The following is a 22,414-nucleotide window of genomic DNA, read 5'->3' as shown; positions in this document are numbered from 1 at the left end:
AAACTGTTTGTGTGTGTGTGTGTGTGTGTGTGTGTGTGTGTGTGTGTGTGTGTGTTGGTAGGTAGAGGGGGAACCACTTCCTAAAGAAGTAGACAAACAGGACCCACAGGTTCTGAAGGAGAGGCAGATGAAGCGGACAGAGAGAGGCACAGGAGTACAAAGTAGAAGAGAAACTCAATATTCCATCCTCCCTCCATTTCTTGTTTTCGTTCTTGTGTTCTTCTTCCCCTTCCCTTCTTCTTCCACCTTCTCCCTTCCTAACTTCCTTCCTCCATTCCTTTTCTCTCTTTCACTTCCCCTTCCTGTCCCTCTTTCCTTCTTCTCTCATTGTGTGGGAAAGTTCCAGTTACACAGACGACTTAAGTACAACTCTCTGGAAAAGATCTGGGTCACATGGAGGAAATCTCTGTACAGCACCATGAGCTAACATCTGCCAGAACTGAATACTATGCAGGCCTAGTCCTTGACCAGTTCTGGCTCACATAAAACATGAGAAAACTGATTGTCTAGAGAGAGGAAAACACACACACACCTCCAATTTATAGACAAAGGCAAAGCCAGAGAGCACATTTCCTCACAGGCTGGCTGAATTGCGCTTGTATGCATGCACATGCACCTCACACATGCAGGTGCATATGACTAGAGGTCAGGGAAGATGACATTTTCCTGATCTATCATGTTCAGCTGTATTCCCTAGAGACAAGGTTTCTCTGAATCTGGGGCTAGGCTAGGTGCCAGCAACCCAGTGTCTCCAGTTGTCCTGTCTTTGGCGATCCCACAGGGTGTGGGGCAGCCTTGCCTGGTGGCCGTTGGTATGCCTGCTAGGGATTCCAGGGTCCTCCTGCTTGAGCACTGCACTTGCCTTACCTGCCGAATTGGCTCCCCAGGCCCAACACTGCCAAGTTTCTAAAATGATCCTTGTCAGCAGCCCCGAGCATCTGGCTTGCAGGAAATGCTAAACTCTGAGAAACTAAGTTTATCTATAATAAATTATCTCCCTTTAGGTCACTTCGCCAAACCTTATGACCTCAGGAGAAAAATGTGGTGGAAAATTCTTTTTAAAAAAAGTACGTGGGAATTGCGTTCGCAGCCGCCGCCGCCGCTCTCTAACGCCAGCGCCGCCTCTCGCTTGCCGAGCTCCAGTCGAGGGAGAAGGGGCGGGGGTAAGTAAAGAGGTGCCCTTACCATGGCTCGTACAAAGCAGACTGCCCGCAAATCCACCGGTGGCAAAGCACCCAGGAAACAACTGGCTACAAAAGCCGCTCGCAAGAGTGCGCCCTCTACTGGAGGGGTGGAGAAACCTCATCGTTACAGGCCTGGTACTGTGGCACTCCGAGAATTCAGACGCTATCAGAAGTCCACTGAACTTCTCATTCGCAAGCTCTCCTTCCAGCGTCTGGTGCGAGAAATTGCTCAGGACTTCAAAAACAGATCTGCGCTTCCAGAGTGCAGCTATTGGTGCTTTGCAGGAGGCAAGTGAGGCCTATCTGGTTGGCCTTTTTGAAGACACCAACCTGTGTGCTATCCATGCCAAACGTGTAACAATTATGCCAAAAGATACCCAGCTAGCACGCCGCATACGCGGAGAACGTGCTTAAGAGTCCACTATGAGGGGAAACATTTCATTCTCAAAAAAATATTTTTTTTCCTCTTCCTGTTATCAGTAGTTCTGAATGTTAGATATTTTTTCCATGGGGTCAAAAGGTACCTAAGTATATGATTGTGAGTGGAAAAATAGGGGACAGAAATCAGGTATTGGCAGTTTTCCATTTTCATTTGTGTGAATTTTTAATATAAATGCAAGATGTAAAGCATTAATGCAAGCCAAATGTTTCAGTGAACACATTTCAACAGTTCAACTTTATAACAATTATAAGTAAATCTGTTAAAAATTTCTGGACAATGCCAGCATTTGGATTTTTTAAAAATAAGTAAATTTCTTATTGACAGCAACTAAATGGTGTTTGTAGATTTTTATCATACAGCAGATCCCATCCATTCACTATACTTTTCTGAGTTGTCCTACATGCAAGTACATGTTTTTAATGTTGTCTGTCTTCTGTGCTGTTCCTGTAAGTTTGCTATTAAAATACATTAAACTATTAAAAAAAAAAAAGTACGTGGAGGCAGGTGTAGTGACACACACTTGTAATCCCAGCACTCAGGAGGCAGAGGCAGGAGGATCTCTGTGAGTCTGAGGCCAGTCTGGCCTACAAAGTGAATCCAGGACAGCCAAAGCTACACAAAGAAACCCTGTCTGGAAAAACAAAAACAAAACAAAACAACAACAACAAACCCCAAAACAACCACAACAAACCAACAAAAACTCTGAAGCCAGGATCTGGTGAAATGGTTCAACAGTGAAGAGGACTTGCTGCTCTTGCAGAGAACCCAAGTTTAATTTCCAGCATCCACATGGTGGTTCACAACTATCTATAAATCCAGTTCAATGAGATCCAATGGCCTCTTCTAGACTCTGAGGACACCAGGAAGGCACATAATGCAGATGTACATGCAAAACACCATATACACAAATTAAAATAAATTTTAAAAGCCAAAACTAAAGTAAAATTAGAAATCTAGAATGGTAAGCTGAGGCTGGAGTCTGACTTCAAAATACCTATATCAGTGCAATAAAGAAAAACATTTCACCTCTTAGTTTTGACAGCCACAGTTATACGCAGCATAAAAGATTAAGATGCATGAAGGTAGAGAGTTGCTGGGTCTCTCAATAGGAAATTCAAACTCCAACACAACCATCAAATATAGAGAATACCACTACGCTGTAAGGGCACATCTGGGATATTTGTATATATTAGCCTTTGTTGTTGGCAGAGAGAAAAATATCTGCCCGGGAGCTGAAGGTGATGTGGGAGTGTGGGCAAAATGTCTACTGTAGACAAAGTGACATTAACAAGCAATAGTGGGCAAATAGTGTTTAAGTGTATCCTAGCAAGTTTTGCACAAAGAACTTTTTGGGTTTTGATTTGGGTGTTTTGAGGCAGGCCCTAAGTGTCCTGGAACCCACTATGTAGACCAGACTGCCTCTGCCTCTGCCTCACAAGCTCTGGGACCAAATGTGTGTTTGCACTTGTACCTGCATAGAGCTCGAAAGATAGCTCAGCAAGTTAAAGGACAGGCTGCTCTCCCACGGGACCCTAGTTCAATCCCCATCATCACATGGCTACTCTCACCTCTGTAGTTGCAGTCCCAGGGGATCCAATGCTCTCTTCTGGCCTCTATGGGCACTAGACGTGCAGGAGAGACACATGTATACACACAGGCAAAACCCTTCTCTGTAATTTTTTAAACTAAATAAAAATATGCACAATCGTTTTAAAACTCTTTTTAAAATATGCTTATATTCTACACTTCAACAAAAACAAAGTCTCAGAAAGAATTTCACTGAACATTAATTTACAATAAAATTAATTTACAATTAAAAAAGCATATAAGCTCTCTGTGGTACCACACACCTATAGTTCTCTCAGGAAGCACAGAAAGTCACAAGTTCCAGGCCAGCCTGGGTTACACCAGCAAACCTTGCCTCAAAAACAGAAAGTCAGAAAGCAATACAGTTAGAAGACCAAACACAGTCAACAGCACAATCAGATGTGCAAGAATCTCAGGTGCCGAGGCACAAAGGGACTAGGTATAAAAAAAAGTATATGCTTCTTAGAAAGGAAAAAATCTTGTATATGTGAAGCCATGGATTTCACCCCCCCCCAAAAAAAAAAAAAAAAAAAAACAAAGAGGAAAAGATAAAAAAGATGAATAAACAAGTGGTTAAAATTAAAGCTCCTCCCAGCCAGGTGGCAGTGTTGAGGTCCTAATGAGAGGACTGGACTCCTGCCCCTGACAACTCACAGAAGCCCAGGGACAAACCTTGGACTTCTGCCACCAACTGGCAGCAACAGCATTTGTCACTAGCCTGTCAGGGAAGACAGCCAGAATCTCACAGCTCCTAAACGCCAGGATCCAACGTGAAATCTTTCTTCCTACCAAACACTGGGGAAATTGCAGCATGAATGTAAAAGACACTAAATCTGACGTGACAGAAGTGTTAGAACTCTCTGGTTGTTTAAATTAGTCAATCATAGCAATGCGTTGGCAGGTAATTATGGACACACTTGAAAGAAAGGGAAAGAAACCCTCAGCAGGAATACAAGGTATAAAAAGAAGCAGAAGGCCGAGGAGGCTAGCTCTCCCAACAAGTGTGGGGACTGGAGCTTCAGCGCAGACCCCATGTAAAAAGTCAGGTGTCCTGGAACACTTATAATCTGGATGCTGGCTTGGCAGAGACAGGAGGACCCTCACATTCTCTGGCCAGCCTAGAATACTCGGTAAACTCCAGACCAGTGAAAGACACTGTCTCAAAGCTACAAGATGGACAGAGCCTGGGGAACTATACTAGAGGGTGACCTCTGGCCTCCGCACACAAACACACATGTGCACCTGAACATGTGTACACACACAACACAAACACAAAGTTTAAAAAAAAATAAAACAGAAACCTTAACACTAAGAAACAAAACAAAGCAAATACCAGCTCAATGGATGGGCTCAACAGCAGAATGAGGTATCACCAAATTTGAAGATAAAATCGTAGAAAGAGTCCTACCTGAGCATTAGAAAATAGAAAATGGGGGGGGGGGGGGAGGAATGGGAGGATACAAGGGATGGGATAAACATTGAGATGTAACAAGAATAAATTAATAAAAAATAAAAAAATTTAAAAAAAAAGAAAATAGAAAATGGGGAGGGAGGGAGAAGAGAGGAAGAGAGGGTGGGACAGAGAAAGGGGGAAGGAAAGAGAGGGAGGGAGGGAGGCAAAGACCAGAGCATGGGAGTGAAAACTATAAAATAAAGGTGTGTTTAGCTTCACTCCCACTAGAAGCTCACAGACATTTAGACAGTGACACCTAAAGCAACTACTAGCAGAACTACATACCAGATCCTCAAAAATACAGCAGGCAACTCAAGGACAAAACTCTGAAAACATTTTTAAAAAGCAAAGAAGGACCACAGAGGAAAAAAATTAAAAGACTAAAAACCCAGCAATTGAAAATATCCAACGTGAGCCTTCGCCTCTGACAATTTCATTGAATGTAAGTGGTTTAATACACAATGAAAACTAGCTGAATGGCCAAGAGTACTCAACTGATTTATATGAAGGCCACTGGCCACTGATGTCTGAGCAACTTTAGTGGATCTTAAGAGCATTGTCCTGAAAGAAAAAAAAAATGCCACTTTCGAAGGCTGCATGGGGTTCCCAGCGTATTAACAGAGCATTCTTAAAATTAGGTGACTACCAAAATGGAGGTCAAGTTAACGGTTTCCATGGCAGGGAGGTGGAGTGAAGGTAGGAGAGGTGGGTGTGGCTGCTGAACAGCAGCAGTCCAGCTGTTTGGGGGCTGTAACAGTCCTAGATTGCTGCACCCCATCAGCATCCACACATGTTCTGTATGGTTTCTAGGAGAGGTGAGGGGTCTGCATTGATCAAAATACATCGGATAGCAAACAATTATAAGAACACTGGCCAAGGATGACTTGTCCACATGGTGAGCTTACTGATTTTTTCTTTCCTCCTTGTTGCTTGTATTTGCCTTTAGCCTAGAGTAACCTCAAGCTCACCATCCTCCTGCCCCTTCCTCTCGAGTGTGCTGTCATGTTTGGCTCTGCTCTTACCACTATCTCATTTATACTGTTTTCTTGAACAACCACTGCAACCTGGCACCACCACCACCACCCTTCACTGAGTGCTCTATAAATTTACGGCTAAGCACTTTGCATTTGTGATACAATTTTGTCTTCACAGCATCCATGAGGTGGGGATGTCCCACAGTAGGGGTAAAAGAACTGAGGTCTAAGAAACTTTCGGGACACTCAGCTTGGAGCTAGGATTCAACTCCCTGTATAACCCAACTGTCCTTTCCCAGTGTTCTTCTGTGACTGCTGCCAACTAGCTTTACACGCCTGCAATTAGTTCCCTTTGTTTCAGCCTTTCCTTTGGAACCTACATGAAAAACGAGAACAGAGAATGCTCTCTCTAGTTACTTGTTCTGCAAAGCACATTTCTCCAACTGCAGGTGCATGAGCTGTGTAAGTACACACTCATGGTGCCCACAAACTCTTCATTATCATTCAATTCAGATAACAGAGAATTTTCCACACACTAGAGTGACATATCCAAGAATGTGGAGCCAGGCTCCTGTTTCCCTTCCTTTTTGATGAATTTGAGCTCACATTTGAAAAGACCAACTTCCTAATCTTCCTTACATCTTTGCTACTCACCCCTGCAACTGCTCCAGAACCCTTTAATGGACAGAAGGGGAGATGAGAGGTTAGCCACATGTCAGAAACAGAGAAAGGGATGCTGAGAATTTCACCAGCATCTGGTGTGAGACAAGGAGAGCACTAGGGTGTGTGCTCACACCTGCCACTGGATCTTCAAATGAGAGTGGACTTCTCCAAACTTGTGAACATAAACAGGCAAGAGACTGATTGCTTCTAGGACCTTAAACCCCATGCTCCATAAAATAGCTGCTGAATGCCCAGCACTGCTCCCCAGGAGTGCTTCCCTTTCCAGCTTGAAGTACCAGGTTCTCCGAGTACGCACTTTTTTCTTTCCTTTTTTGTTTCTATTTCTACAACATTTACAATATAGCTCAAGATGGCCTTGAACTCACGCTCCTCCTGCTTCGGCTTCCTAAGTGCCGAGAGTACAGGGTGAGCCACCACATGCAGCATGTGAAGCTTCTTGTGTCTAACTTACTCCATAGTATTTGCTATCCAGGGAAAAGCAGGAAAGTTCTTCCTTGCTTCCCCTAAACCCAGAGCCTGACTTCCCTCTCAAGAAAGGAATCCTGTTTGCTTCCATTATTGACCGCCCGTGGGAAAGTAATAGGGCCCATCTAGAAGTTGTATAAGCAACAGATCAGAAGAACATTGAAACCTCCTGCCAAGACTGCCTTTGAGAGGCACCGTGCAGCCACTGCCTATGCTGCATGTGGATCAAAGAAAGTGTCATGCCAGGGACCAAAGCCAGGGAAGGGAAGACAAGGAGTTGGGGGTGGGGGAGGGGGTGCTGGGGGGCGGGGGAGAGAAGAGAGAACAATTTGGAATCAAAACAAAATTAAATAATTATCAAGGAAAGATATTTGTCAGAAAATAAATACTCTACACATATATAAAATTTATATATTTTTTCTGTAAGTAGTTTATAATGTGAGGTCTACACCTGTACCCTAGCCCCTGAGGTGGAAAGAAGCGGAACAGACAAGTTTGAACTGTGGAGTAAGACCCCCTCAAAAAGAAGAGGACGAGGCGAGGGAGGGCAGAACAGAGAGAGGAAGGAGGGAGGAGCTCGAGGCATGGGGAAGCCTTAGAGCAAGGAGTGATGTGTGGCCCTCACTGACACGAAACAGCATGTGAAGGACTTCAGGAGCTGCTGGAGCTATTTTTACCCAAAATGAAAGGCAGAGTGAAAATACAAACTTAAGGGAAAGGCAAACAAACTAAGCTTAAAGTCCAAAATGTTGATGGCTTTATGCATGAGGGTGGCTAGGGACACCGAGCAAAGGGTGAAGAGGTGAGGCCAGTATGCGGATCTAGACCTGAGGAGACCCAGTGTCACCTCCCTGGCTTCCTCATTCCTGCACCCCCCCCCCCACTTCCTTCCCCGATTCTTTCCGCTTTCTTCTTTTTTCTAATCATACTGGGATTATAGCTATGTACCACTATTCCTAGCTTGCAAGTTGCCTTTTTAAAGAGTTAAATTTTAATCATATATTTTTTCATTCATTTTAATTGGGTCAGGGTCTGCATCTGTAGCTCAGGCTTTGCATACTTAACATTTCTGCCTGAGCCTCTTGAATGTGTGGGGTACTCAGCCACACACTTCTCAGCTTCGAGTGTTCTATTGAAAGGTGTGTGTACCCGCGGAAGCTAGCTCTCTATACCCCAGACTGGGACTGAACATGACACTGACTCACATGGGCCTTTATTTTGAGCTAAATTAATTGTCCCGTTTACTTTCTAGTACTGGAGCTTATAGTACTCTAGATCTTTTCTAAGATCAGACTCGCCACTTAAGTCCCCCTCTGTAGTCCAGGCTGTCCTGAAATGTATGTAGCCTGGGCTGCTCTCCAAATTCACTATCCTCCTGCTGCAGCCTCTCTACTGCAAGTTTTGCAGGCATGTGCTTCTAGCCCTCTCTAGCTCAGACTCCACAAAAGGATTCCTAGATTCTGTTCACAATCAGCTCTAAAGCACACATAGAATTTTCTTCCCTTACCTGACATGGTAGTAAGCACTTGGCTGACTGAAGGAGCAGGATCACAAGTTCGAGGCCAACTTGGGCTATGTAGCCAGGTACTGTCTAAAACTTATAAAGACTTTTTCTCACCTTATAATTTATAACTCTTGTTATTTAATATGGATGAATTAATCATTGCCCTTCTTAAAATATGAGCCAACTGATACTGGGCTAATAGTTTATAAAATTGCATTAAAATGTGGCTTCCCAACACTGATAAATGCAGGCTTCTTTATGTCAATGGCAACAAACCCAGGAGGTACCCTAAAGCAAACTGGCAGGTTCCAACACTGAAATCGTAACAGAAGATTAAGTTAACACAAAAGCTAACAGAATCAGAACGATCTCAATGTCTGTGGCTCTTATGCCAGCACCGGGCTTTAGTGTTCAGCCTAGAATATGCTCATCAGAAGACAACATGGAACGAAGCCCCACGAAACTCCAGGGCCGAGTACTGCAGCAAGCCTCTGACTAGCGTCTTAGGGCAGACACACACTGGAGCATACCATTCCCAAGCGAGAGCTAAGCCAGTTAGCTAAAACCAATTTGGTTTGTAGAGTAGAACTGCATCTGTGTGTGCCAGTTTTCATACGGTCTGAGCCTCCTGTTCCTGCTATATTGTATTCCAGAATAAAAGCAAATTTAGAACTGCTAGCAATAGCTAGCTTGATGACGGTTGGATTCCCCTGCCAACACTAACAGCCTTCATGCCTTACATTTGCATACCAGATATGTACATGCCAGACCCTTAGGTGGCAGTTTCCATGTGGTGTTTAATATAGCCAAGACATACGGTCTCAAGTTAACTGATTGTCTTTTAAAAGAGATGAGCCCTGGCTGATTTTCAACATTAAAGTGGATATAGATCTAGACTCCATATTTGTTCACCTCTATAGTCAGCAACAACACAGGCGCCCTCAGAACAGGCACTCGGTCAACAGAGATGGCAAAAGGACTTAGCAACTCTCTTTAGCAGAAACGGTAGAACTCCACTGAAGAATGCAGTTACAGGAAGAGCCTCCCGAACTATTATATAATGTGACCAAAAAATAATTAGCCTTTAGCCCAGTGCTAAAACATGTAGCTTTTTTTTTTTTTTTTTTTTTTTTTTTTGGTAGAACCTTCTATTTCCATATGGCAGATGGGAAAACAATCACAGTTAAGACTCTTCCCACTGCCCTGTGCTGGACCCTGCCAATCTGCTCTGCCCACAATATAGAACCACTGAGAATCTCTCTCTCTCTCTCTCTCTCTCTCTCTCTCTCTCTCTCTCTCTCTCTCTCTCACACACACACACACACACACACACACACCCTCTCATAAGAATAAAGAAACATGGTTCCACTTAATAAAAGTGTACTCCTTATGCTCTTCCAAGAGTTAGTTTGATCTTGTGACAGATAATCCAGCTAACTTGGTACCTCCTCTTAAAGTTGTTTCAAGATTTAAAAGTATTTTCCAGTCTTCTCAAGAACAAATGTTCATAACCACAAGCAAATGTTTCTTCTTACAAATGAAATTTTCTACACAGACCTGTTCCTCTCCTTGCATTCTGTCACATCCGTCTAACATGCTCCTAACTTGCTGTCTGACACCTTGGCTTTTCTGAGTGGGTTAGAAACCCAGCATTTTAAAAACACGTTTAATGGAGACATTGACATATTAACATTATATTCAAACCTAGCCATGTCGCAGCTGGATGGCCCAAGTTGAGTCACATAGGGAGGCTCTTCAGTTGCTCTGTGGTCCCTCTCCACCTGTCTGAACACATGTTTATTTTCTGTGAGTAAAAATTAAGGAGCCACATCTAAAGCATGTAGTTCACAAGGAACTTCGGACTGAACGCAATCCTATCGTAAAGTCACAGGAAAAAGAGGCTTGCATAAAGGAAGGCCTCCGCTAACAGCGCCTTTAGAGGCCCCTCAAAGGGGGAAAGCACCTGCCAGACTCAACAGACTTGCCGCTGCATCTGCAGGGAGGTATTTACCTGCTTCGGTGTCTCTCTGGGGCCTGGGGCCTGAGCAGTAACAGCAATCTAAGAAGATGACATAGTTAAGGACATTGAAGATCAGCCCGATGACTCCAGCACTGAGAACCAGCAGGGGTTCTTCTGTCTTCTGAGGGCTGATGTACCTTTTGATGGCTTCTACCAGGATGCTGAACATCAGGGCCACTGCAAAAATGGAATTGCCAAACGCCCCTACGACATCTGCCCGGAGAAAGCCGTATGTGCTCTTCCTGTGCTGCCTGATATTGCTGGCCCTGACGCCAAACAGCCCGATGATCATTGACAACAAGTGGGAGAGAACGGCGAAGGCATCGGAGGCCAGGGAGAGGGAGTTGCCTATGTGTGCGACCACTAGCTCCAGCACGAAGAGGACGACGCTGACTATGCACATGAGGATCAGACGGAAGCTTCGGCCCGAGTATCGCCCCATGGCTGTGGCAGCTTCTCTTCCTCAGGAAGGCAAGAGCTCCTAGCACAGATTTAGAGATTACAACTCCTGGATAACTCTCTCCTTCAGCCTTTCATATTTGGAAATCACCTTTTATAGGCTTCTATAAAGCCATAAAGCAGTTTAAAGGGCAATTAAGCAAGAGATGTCACGTGAGCCTGGGTTTGTGGAAATGGGAGCCACTGGCTTCAGGTGTAGCCTTGAGAATTGTTTGTTTGGATGAGCTTAATGAAAGGTCTTCCTGTCTTTCCTTTCTGTAGGAGCTACAGCCACAGCCTTTCCAGCTTTCTGGCAGCATGCAGTGATGGCTTTAAAAAGGTAAGCCACTTGGCATCAGTGGCCATGTCGTGTCTCCTAGGTGTGTAGTTCTGAATGCAATCTGTGTGAAATGTAACGCTAGGGTTGTCAATCCAGAGCTATACCAAGTAAAAGGCCATTCCCATTGCTTTGCCCACTGGCCTTTCTCACATTTCAAACCTGCGGTACCTATTTAACATATCAAAGTAGACCTGGCCACCAGGTTCTCCCGGCATCCCTCAGACCCTGTTAAGGGAGGGGTCCTCCTGGCCACTACCCTGAACTCTGCAGTCCTGGAGGTTGGTCTATTCCTCCCTATATAATACAACCATTTTGGTTACCCATTCTTTTGGACTCCTTTGGGTGTCCTGGATGTTGCACCCGGTTCTCCTCTCCACATGGCCCAGCTCAGTCTGGTCATGTCCATTTTAGGCTCTCCCAGATGTCTCTGCCCTGCCCCTGGCTTCGCTCTCCCACACATCTATAACAAATTCTCACAATACTTAGGAATAGTCGTGTGTGTGTGTGTGTGTGTGTGCGCGCGCGCGCGCGCGCGCACACCCTTTCTGTTAACCCCCAAGTAAGTTACCTTACTTCCAACAGTCTTCATAGGAAAGGCAAGAAAATCACCCCAATGGTCAGGAAAGGTTCAGACCTTCAAAACCGGAGGAGCTAGAGACACATGTTTCAATAAGAAAGTCAAGTAATGACTTAACTGATCCAGCACGTTTGGATTCTCACTTCTAAAAAGCTTATACCTTAGGAACCTGCAGCATCTTAAAGTTTATCAGCATCTAAAGTGACAGTGGCCTATTTTTGGAATAGCCACCTACTATTCAGCCTTTTAAAATTAAAATGTTGTTTTAGTTGCATTTATTGAATGGGGGGCTAGCTGGGCCCATGCAGAGGTCAGAGGACTATTTGTGGGAAGTCTGCTCTCTCCTGCTACCATACAGGTTCTGCTAATCATCTTTAGACAGTAGGAGGGGCAAGCTAAGAGCAAAGGTTGTCTGAAAATGAAAAGGTAGCAGTGTCTGGCTCCCTAGTCATTCTTGAAGCTACTATGCAGGGTACCATTGGCTGTGACAGATGACTAATAACCAGGAGTGATTTTTTTTTTTCACAGCTGGTCAACATATGGTCAACATACCTTCTCAGCTGTTTCACTAAACATTCTTCTGTACTCAATTCCAGATTCAAATCTGTGCAATGAGTTGCTACTGCTGTCCAGTTCCCCCAAAGCCTTCATGCATGTGATCTAGAACCACCATAAATGCCTACAACACAGGTGCTGAGTGGGCCCTTGGATGAGGGCCAACAATATGTCTGCCTTGTCTTCTGCTTTTTGTGACTTTAGCTCATGTAGTCTGTCTCTAAATTCATGAGTTCCACATCTAAAGATTCAACCACCTTCAGGTTAAAAATAACTGAAAGCTGGGCACTGGTGGCACACACCTTTAATCCCAGCACTCAGGAAGCAGATGCAGGTAGACAGCTTAAGAACTGCATTTGAACTGAACTTAATGTAGCAACTATTTACACAGCACTGGATGTTGCAGATGACCTGGAGAGAATTTCAAAGTGTATGCCAGGAGTTCAGACTGCATGTGAATATTCTGCCATCTGTATAAGGGACCTAAACATTGGTGGGCTTTGGTGATGGGGTCATAGGACCAAATCCTCCATAGATATCAAGGGACGGCTATGTCTGGCTTCTGGCTGTCAATTTAAAGCAAATAGTTCTTACACCTTCTTAAGAAGCAGCAGCAAGCCAGGTGCACGCCTTTAATTCCAGCTCTCAGGAGGCAGAGGCAGGTGGATCACCATGAGTTTGAGGCCAGCCTGGTCTACAATGGGAGTCCAGGACAGCCAAGGCTACACAGAGAAACTCTGTCTCAAAAAAAAAAAAACAAACAAACAACCAAACAAAACAAAAAACCCAAACCAACCAAACAAAGCAGCAGCAGCACTTCTCGGTTTGGTAGCTTTATGATGAGGTCAGGCTAGCTTCCAGCCCACTGCAGAGCCCACGCTGACCTCAAAGTCATGATCTTCCTGCCTGAGGCTCCAGTAGTAGGGTCTCCAACAGGGTCATGCCTGGCAGATTAGTGCTCTGCAAGATATGAAGTCTGAAAAGGTTTTCATATTTGGCTGATCCCAAGTTTTAGAAACAAGCCAGTTTATCCGAGATGTCATTTTAGTAAACAATATCTTACCGTAACTAGAGTTACTTTAAAGGACGACTTTGGAAAGGGGGCACTAAACTCCAGGCTTTTCAGTGTTAGTTCTACTCATCAGAAGCTTAATAATAAGTAAATAAGAATAATGGGTTGAAGCTTTTGTGGTGGGTTGATGTTCTCCTTCCACTAGGAGTCCTGTCTAGTTAGAAGGTGGCCTGTTCCGTCTCCAGGACGCCTGCTCCTAGGAGTCTCAGCTAGAGGTACCCTCGCACCCTCCCAGGAGCCTACCCTGTCATAGGTCTCAAGCCTGTCTCAGAGATGTCCCCGCCCATGGTTTCTCTTCTCTCTGCTGGCCCTCTGCCCCTCTCCTCCACTCTCCCCAGGTCTGATACCAACCTTCATTTCTCTCCCCTACCCTGTTCCCTCTCAATCACTTCCACTGTCTATTCTATTTCCCTTTCTGAATTAGATTTAAGCATCCTCCCTTGGATACACTTACCCTGCCTACAAAATGTGCAGGGGATATCTGAGAGGCTCCACCTAACAGCTGTTCAAAACAGATGCTGAGACCCACAGCCAAGCACTGGACAGAGCACAGGAGTCTTGTGGAAGAGTAGGAGATAGGACAGAAGAACCAGGAGGAGACAAGAGCTCCACAAGACCAACAGAGCCAACTAACCACGGCCAGGGGGGCTTGTGGAGACTGAAGCACCAACCAAGGACCATGCATGGACTGGACAGGGCAGCTCAGGCGTTATGTAGGTCCCATAGTCAGGAGAGCAGGGGCTCTCTCTGGCATGGACTCTGTTGCCTGCTTTTCGATAACTTGCCAGGCCACAGGGGAAGTGGAGGGGCTCAGGCCTTATGTGCCTTGAAGTGCTGGGGTGGGTTGGTAGAAGAGGGTTCCTCTTTTCTGAGAAGTAGGAGAAGGGATATGGGGGGACAGAACCTGGAGGAAAGGAGGGAGGGGGCTATGATCAGGATGTAAAGTGAATAAATTAATTAATTTTGAACAACAAAACAAAGAAGCAAATTAAAAATAAAAGTAGCTCCAGAGGCTCACTCCCCCTCCCAGATGACCCGGGGTCACAGTATAAAATACAAAAATATGACCTTCGTCTTATGTTTTTCCATACATCAGAAAAACAAAACAAAACAATGTCATCTCTTTAGTTTCTATTAGTTTTTCTCCAAACCAACACATACGCTTTTTAAAGCACAAAACTTACCATGATAAAAGTCACATATTAGTAGGAGCTTTCAGTTGACCCCAGGTAATCTGTATCAACTATATATGAAGTGCTAAGCATTGCTCTAATGACTTATTCTACAAGTAGAGGAACCTGGAAGCAGGTGTTTGAATTCTCCCTATCTCCCAAGAAACAGTTTACACTGGTCTAAGCATGGCAGAATGGGACATAGCATTCACACTGCTGTAGTCAGTAGAAACTGACTCAGAGGACAGAATGTGGCTCAGATAAGCATGCTGTGTTTACTATCTTGCACTGAGGGTGGAGGCCAGAGTTCTACACCAGGTATCTTCTGGTGCTTACTGTTTTAGTCTTTGAGACACACAGGGTCATGCTGACACTGGAGTTCACTAACTGGTTAGACTGGTGAGCCGGTAAGTTCCAGGATCCTCCTGTCTCTACCCTAGCAGTCTGGATCACAGGAAGAGCACAGGTCTGCAGACTTATCCCACAAGCACTTGACTCGCTGAGCCTTTTTCTCAGGCTGCGTGCTGTACTTAACCTGCAGCTACCTCCCTGGAACACTTCCTGTTGCCACAGGTAACATAAGCTGCCTTTATATCATGTTCCCTCGCTTCTCTATAATACTGAGATGGTACTCACTCTTCGAAGCATGGCTCAGAACTCTCACCTTTTTAAAAGGCTTTTCTGTTCTCACCATAAGAAACTGAACTGGAAACGGTGTGCTGAAATAAGATATTTACCAAGCTGTCCGAGGAGGGCGGGGCAGGAGGATCGTGGCTACATAGTGAGGTAGTCTCAGCAGACAGACACGGGCGACAAAGCCTGGGCTCAATGCCCACCGTACATGGTAGATATAACTGACTCCATCGAGCTGTCCTCTGACCTCTGCATATGCCAAGGTAAGCACACATTTCTCCCACCAAATAAATGTTTTTAAAATGCTATAAATATATAAATGTTTTAAAATGTTAAAGAAAAAAGAAATTACTAAGTAGGCTCCAAATGAGGTACAAAAGGCCTTAGAAACAGCCAGATAGGAAATTCAGTTTGTGGTAGTATAGAGGGCTATGTTGTACTGAACAGATAATAAGCCAGATTCAGGCTAAAGTATTTACATTTTGGTCTGTCAGTGATGAGAACTATAAAATGATTTCAGGGGGAACTGGAAAAGCCAACAACATTCTTGAAAACATGAAGACTGGCTTGGTGTTCACACACCTACGAAGGTCTAAGACCTAAAGCCCATCAAAGCAACAGGAGCCTAACAGTTCTGTGCTGCAGGAGGGGCTGCCTGAGATGACTTGGGCTCCTAGGTTAGTGACAGAGTATATTTTGTCAGTACTAATCTTCCAAACAGGAAGAAAGGTGCTAGGGATGGAGGGGTGAAACGAGATTTGGGGGACATGCTAACCCAAGATGTTGATGAAACACAAATCATAGGAGAGCTCAGTGTGTAGTTTAGAGCTCCAAACTGCTGATGGAACTGGGAGGTATTAGCGTAGTCATGCAGTTTGGCAAGAGCCGATTACACATCATGAGGAGGCCAAGTATGGGAATGTGGCACACTAATACCTAAGGAAGTGGCCAGGAAGAAAAGCCAATGAAAGACACAACTAAGAAGATGTTTGGTGGGAGTAGGGTACACAACATGCAGTTAACAACAAGATCCTAAGTATCAGTGTGGTGAGACGAAAGTGAGATGTGCACACCAGGCTTACAGGCTCGTCCTCTGTGAGCTCAGTGAGGCCTGTCATGAGGGGGAAGATGGGGCAGTCAAGGCAAGCTTACCCCTGTGCTCACCTGGCTTTCGATGACCATCCTTGTATGTATGATTTTGCTATGGCAGGATGAACGACTACATAAAATAGAATTAGTTCACGGTATTTATTACCCAGGCTGTTTACAGAAAAGTATTTTCCACTGTTAATTTAGGCATAAGAATAGTTGTTTATCTCATGTGACCTCTTTTTTTAGGACTTTTAAAAAATGAAAAAGAAAAACTGCATCTGAGAAGATATTAGTATCATTGGTTTTAAAAAAGTTAGGACTGGATAGAGGCTTCTGTTTTCCATCAGTAACTCCGACCAAACAAAGTGTAGAACTTAGCAGGGTTCTTGCCACAGACACACATGGCTCCCGGCTGCAGCTCACAAAGAGGCTTGAAAGGAATACAAAGGCTTTTGGCTCCCATGGATGGAGCACCAGGTTCCACATCCTGATCCCTGGAATTAAAGAGACAAGAAGTCCGGTCACTACCGCTGCGCCCTGCGTCCTCCTCAGTGCAGGCCTACCTACAGGGAGCTATACTTACCTGGCAGTTGTCTTTTTGATCCAGTCCTCACAGTCAATTTCCCCACAGAATGGAATTTGTGCCACCTAATAAGCAAAGAAAAAGCATTCTGCCATTATAACTCCTAGAGAGGATTACTTGAGTTCTCTTTTTACCTTTCAAGCAAAAGGGGTGGGTGTCCTAGACCTGGGGCCATGGTCCTTTGCAAGCACACTGGGAATTTGGCTCAGAAGTACACAAGAGAGCAAAGAATGGTTTTTATACCATCCAAACTCCACACTCATAAAACTAGACATAAATCATCTTTCCAGCACCCTCAAGTGTCAAGATAAACTGGCTGTGACATGGTGAACTCTGCTGCAGTTCCTCTTCAGGTCCACACTGCTGCCTGTTCTACAGACCTGGCTGTCAAGGGGGTGAAAGAGAGGTGATTAAGAGTAAACTGATTTCATGGTAAAGCAACAGTAACATCTAATGGTCAGGCAGGCCTCACTCGATCCCAAATGCTTCTAACATGTTCGGGGTAAGTCAATAACTTTTATAGTACAGAAGAGGCTCGTAAAAGACAAAAATCAAAAATCAACCCTCAAGCTTTCTTCTTCTTTCCTGGACTATTTAATAATAGGCAGAATCAAGACTTGGTATTTTACTGAAATTCTGAAATTCACTTCCTATTTGAAAATCTTGAATTAGACCCAGTGTTACTGTCCTGTAGTCCCAGCTACTTGGAAGGCCGAGGCATAAGGATCACAAGTTTAAGGTCTGACAAGGTCTGTACAAAACAAGTACAAATAAAAGTTAAACAAAATGGGGCAGGACATGAGTTGAGGGGTAGCTTACTAGCAAGCACAGACATTGCGCAGTCCACAGCAGGCCTCTAAAAGGAGGGTGAGAAGAAAAGAAAGGGAGAAAGGAGAAAATCTCTAATCTGGATTTTCTTTCAGTAAGATAAAATGTTTGACAAGCCAGCATTAAGTTTGCCAGTTGTTTTGCATACTCACACGGGAACTGTTTGCAACAGCAATGACGTAACGTCTAGAAATCAATGCTAATGCTAATGTTAGGAACCTAAGAGGGAATAGAGAAGGGCTGGAGACCTGGTTGGCAAGTCAAAGTGTCTGCCTTCAAGCCAGGGAGCAACATGGTGGAAGGAGAGAACCAACCCTTGCCATGCTTCTTTCACTTCTCTGTGGCTATGGCATGCACACACACTCATACGGGAGATGTAAGAGAGAATGGCAGGGGGTTGTGAGCAGACGCAGCATCAGTGCTGCTTACCAACTTTTCATGAGTTATCCGTGTTCTGCATTCTTAAAACTAAGAGTTCACCTGCAAGGGTCCTAAGTTCTGATCTATACAGCAGAGTCAATACAACAGAACAAAACAAAACACTCCTCTGTAAAGCCTCCCATGCACTGGGGATCTCGTGAACACGGTCAATTCTCTTAGCTCACTCAGTGAATGTACTAGTCTAATTCCTGAAGTTTACCCACTGCTATTCTGATAAACTGCCTCCAAAACTACATAAGTAATACAGAAATGTATTACTGCAGGTGTGCCCTGCAGGCCTGGAAATGGATGGAGAGAAAGGGGTGGAGATCAGTGACAACACGTAATAGTTTTAATACAAAAATAGTTTGTGCCATGAAAACGAAAACAAAAGAGTCAAGATATAAGCCACAGTAACAGTTACTTCCCCATATGAGAGTTGCAAACCCTTAATATTTGCAAACAAGATGCATAAAAAGTACATTTATAATACTGTGTAATATGTAAAATAATAATGGTTGTAGCACATGAAAAAAATTGTTTTTGGACTCATAAGTGGTCCTAACAGAGCCTGGTGGCACAGGTAGGGAATTCTCACTACTTTGGGGCTGATGCAAGAGGATCCAAAGTTCAAAGATGTCTCTTCACTGCAGCAAGTAGCTTGTCCAGCATGCCTGAAGCCCGAGATTCAACCCCCAGCACTATAAATGCAGCAAATAGCCTCAAATGACAAGTAGAAAGAGTGTACTTGAAAGTCAGTGAGCAAGTTTGTGTCCCCAGCCCTTTATATCAATAAATAAGAGTAGAGAGGAAAAAAAGCAAAGTTTTACCTAATTTTAATTTCCAAAGATCCTTTTCTCTCCTAGTAAATACAATTTTATTTACAATAGCCTCAAGGGCTGTTTGATGGTCAGTTGGGAAACCTAAGATAATCTACATGAAGCAGGAGAGGAGAAGGCACGGCTACTGAATACGACAATCTATTTACTGTCCTATGTATTCTTTAAACAGGAAACTAAAATACCTCTGCTCTACTTTAAAATTTGAAATCCTTATAGTAATTTATCTAATGTTAGGACGAAACACATGGCTAACACTCGTGACTCTGTGAAAGCAATGTGTCAGCTAAGGGCTAGTTGTGTTACATATGAGCTACTACATTCGTGCTTACATAATTAGTAAGCTGCTCTTAAAGAGTGACTAATCCTATCATGATGGTAAATGAAAACTATTTCCCCCCGAGACAGGGCTTTTCTCTGTGTAGCCTTGGCTGTCTTACACTTGCTTTGTAAACCAGGCTGGCCTCAAACTCACAACAATCCGCCTGCTTCTGCCTCCCGAGTGCTGAGATTAAAGGCGTGCACCACCATACCCGGCTCCATGGAGCAAGCTTAGTCTGGTGGCACAAGCTTGTCATGCGAGCTCCTCAGGAGACTGAAGCAGAAAGATTTTAAGTTCAAGGGCTGCCTGGGCTGTACAGTGAGTTCAAGGGCCAACCTAGGCAATGTAAGGAGACCTTTACTCAATACAAAGAATGGGCTGGAGCTATGGCGTAGTGGTAAAGTGCTTGCCGAGCACCATCATACCAAACCTGAAAATCTAGTCCTTAATACTCAGGAGAAAAGGAATGAAGCAAAAAGAAAATAATGTATAAATAAACTGTAGAGAAAGGAAAGCACATGGTGTAACTTCTAGAAGCTGTATAAGTTCTACTCTTCTATTAAAAGCACACAGCATGAGTCAAGGAAACATTATAGAACACAGAAGGGTAAAAGGTCACGAAAACAGGAAACCAAAGCCAAGTATACTGCAGAAGTGGGGATCTGAGAGGGTTTTTGAGATCATCTATTTAACATTCATTTTACAGATCAATACACAGAGTGAGAGGGATTAATTCCTCAGACCCGTAACAAGAGAAACAGTATCAGGCTATCATCATAAGAAACTTAAGTCTTTTATTCTCAACAAGAAATTTTAAAAATCCGAGGTGGAAGTACATTAAACTGTTAGAAAACTCTACCTCCTGCCATCTGTCTAGTTCTATGGGCTAATTCATTTAGACTCTGGCCCATGAATTTCTCATTTGTAATCTGGAGGACTGGTTGCGTATTTAACACATATACCAGAATACTAAAGTCCATAAGTGATTCACTCCAATAATATATAAAGCTGAATAATGTGCAATCCTTTTAATTAACTGGCTTAAAAAGAGAGTAATAGAAAGTATAAGTTTAGGAACTTTTAAAATATGATTTACTAAAAAGTGGCACATGTGCAGTTCAGTGGTACAGCACAGTCTTGCACAGGCAAGACCCTGAGATCAGTCTCTTGCCCTGCAGAAAACAAACAAAGCCAAGAAAACTATTTTGGAAGTCTCTTACCTTTCCAGAATCTAGTACCTTCTGAAAGTCTTCCAATGTATTGGATACAACCATGTGAGTTTTAAGGTCTTCAGAAGCCCTACCAAAATAAATCAGAATATACATATTTTCTTACAGATATGACAGTGTTTTATTAAAAAAAAAAATTCCAACATGAACTAGGAAGTGGGAGTTGGAAGAACTCACTGTATTAGTTCTCTCACTAGCAGTGACTACACACGAGCCAGCCACCTTATTTTGGCACCATCTCAAGCCTACAGAGGTGGGAAGTTTGCCATGCACACAGTAAGCAGTGCCATGGAGACCACAGCATCTCTAGATCTCTATGGAGCGGGAAGTTACAGCAGGTGTGAGCCGCCTGTGTGGCTGTGGGAAGGAACGTCAGGTCCTCTGCAAGAACAGTACACACTGAGCCACCTCTTCTGCTATCACTGGGAAGCTTCGACACCGCACTTGCTGGCTGCTCTGCAGAACACTGTAATTAGTATCTCAGGGGAAGTGCTGATATGTACTAAAGCTTCCTGGGTTCCACCAACCTGTACCCAGCACTTAAACCAACGACTTAAGCCCTCACATTTATGTTACAAAAGCCTGGATCTCAAATTAACTCCCTAAGTTCAACAGACAGACCACAGCTTCACAGGCAACACACACATAGGAAAACCCACTGCAGGTCAAACTATAAGTAAAAAATTAAGTAGCCCCTGAGCCAGGGGTGTGTGGGGGGTTGCACAGCAGCTGCAAGGCTACTCTCAGTATCAATAATCCCCAAATCTCTTGTTTGTACCTCAAACATCAGGTGAACACTGAAGGAAGGAGACACAGTGAAGCTACAGAGCTACCTTCTGAAAAGGCTACGCTGGATGTCCTCCAAAATCTCTTCAAGTTTAGCCTCAGCCTCCTTTTCAGCAATTGTCAGCTTCTCTCCCGTATCTCGTCTGACAGCTACAAACTGACAGCTCTTCATATCACGTGGCCCCACCTCAAGTCTGACTGGAACTCCCTATAAAACAAAGTAGGCAGTTAAAATTGCACAGACTATTCATGGCTTTATCGACCATAGATCATATAACAGCCAAAAAGCAATTGTAAGCAAACAAGAAAAGGACAAGTGATATTCTTGACACACTACAGAGCTTAGTCCAGTACAGAAGCAGAGTCCACTGCATGTGTGGTCAGAACTAAGTACTTGATGGAGAACCACTTAGAGACTCTTCACGTGTTACATGGAGGAATATGGGGGCATCTTGACAACCAAGACGCTGAGAGGGGCTAGCTCACTAGTACATCCCAGACTCACTCATGCTAACCATGTGCTTTTGCTGGGATGCCTCTAGACGGAAGCATAGCATGCATCACATCACCTGCAGGGCTTGCTACAGCACGGGCTGCCAGGCCTCACCACAGTTTCCTGTTGCTGTAGGTTAAGGACAGGCTGAGACTCATATTTGAAGGAGTTACTAAGTGCTGCTCAGCCTGCTAGCTTTTGGGGGTGAAGTTTGAGAAGTACCGTGCTATCAGGTTTCCATCAAGAAACTTAAGAAGTGGTTTCATACATGTTTGAGACTCCTACATTTCCAAGTCTGTGCGTTTTGATCTCTTAGGGGACTGAAGCCCTTAAGGTCCAGGGAGACTGTGCATTTGTAGGGCCTGGAATCCTATCTGAAAAACAGTAGGTCTTAAATTTTAAGGAAAGATCCTTTAAAACTACTTTAAGAGCCAGATGTGGTGCATGCTTTTAATCCCAGCACTTAGGAGGCAGAGGCAGGTGAATCGCTGTGAGTTTGAGGCCAGTCTGGTCTACAAAGACAGTTCAGGACAGCCAAGGCTACACAGAGAAACCCTGTCTCGAAAAGCCAAACCAAACAAAAAACAAACCTACTCTAGGACTCTGACACTGTAAGCCAGGTGTTCTATACACAAGTCAAAGCCAAGGAAAACTTAAATGAATTCAAGCAAGCCTACTTGACCCTCACAGAACAGGTTTCCAGGGATAAAGAGTGGCAGAGA

The 22,414-nt window shown here is 44.1% G+C and overlaps 1 protein-coding gene and 1 pseudogene across 3 annotated transcripts in view; one reads left to right on the top strand and one right to left on the bottom strand.

Annotated features, from left to right (window-relative positions):
• Window positions 1-1,131: 1,131 nt before the first annotated feature.
• LOC127190833 (histone H3.3A-like) lies at window positions 1,132-1,984 on the top strand (annotated as a pseudogene).
• A 14,423-nt stretch (window positions 1,985-16,407) lies between these two features.
• Window positions 16,408-22,414, bottom strand: part of Eprs1 (glutamyl-prolyl-tRNA synthetase 1) — a 63,693-nt gene continuing 57,686 nt past the window's right edge. For 2 of the 3 annotated variants that reach the window (XM_051148092.1, XM_051148093.1), the window contains 4 exons: window positions 21,247-21,407; window positions 20,405-20,483; window positions 16,776-16,840; window positions 16,409-16,686 (listed from right to left, as the gene is read on the bottom strand). In XM_051148092.1, coding sequence (XP_051004049.1) covers window positions 16,536-16,686; window positions 16,776-16,840; window positions 20,405-20,483; window positions 21,247-21,407 — 456 coding nt within the window. In that variant the 3' untranslated portion in view covers window positions 16,409-16,535. Of the gene's footprint in view, window positions 16,687-16,775; window positions 16,841-20,404; window positions 20,484-21,246; window positions 21,408-22,414 lie in introns of all 3 variants that reach the window. The other variant, XM_051148094.1, reaches the window with a different exon arrangement.

This window comes from Acomys russatus, chromosome 6 (assembly GCF_903995435.1).
Source record: "Acomys russatus chromosome 6, mAcoRus1.1, whole genome shotgun sequence".
Taxonomy (NCBI): Eukaryota; Metazoa; Chordata; class Mammalia; order Rodentia; family Muridae; genus Acomys; species Acomys russatus.
Note: the sequence above shows the minus strand (reverse complement) of the source record. Positions and strands in the feature narration are given on the sequence as shown.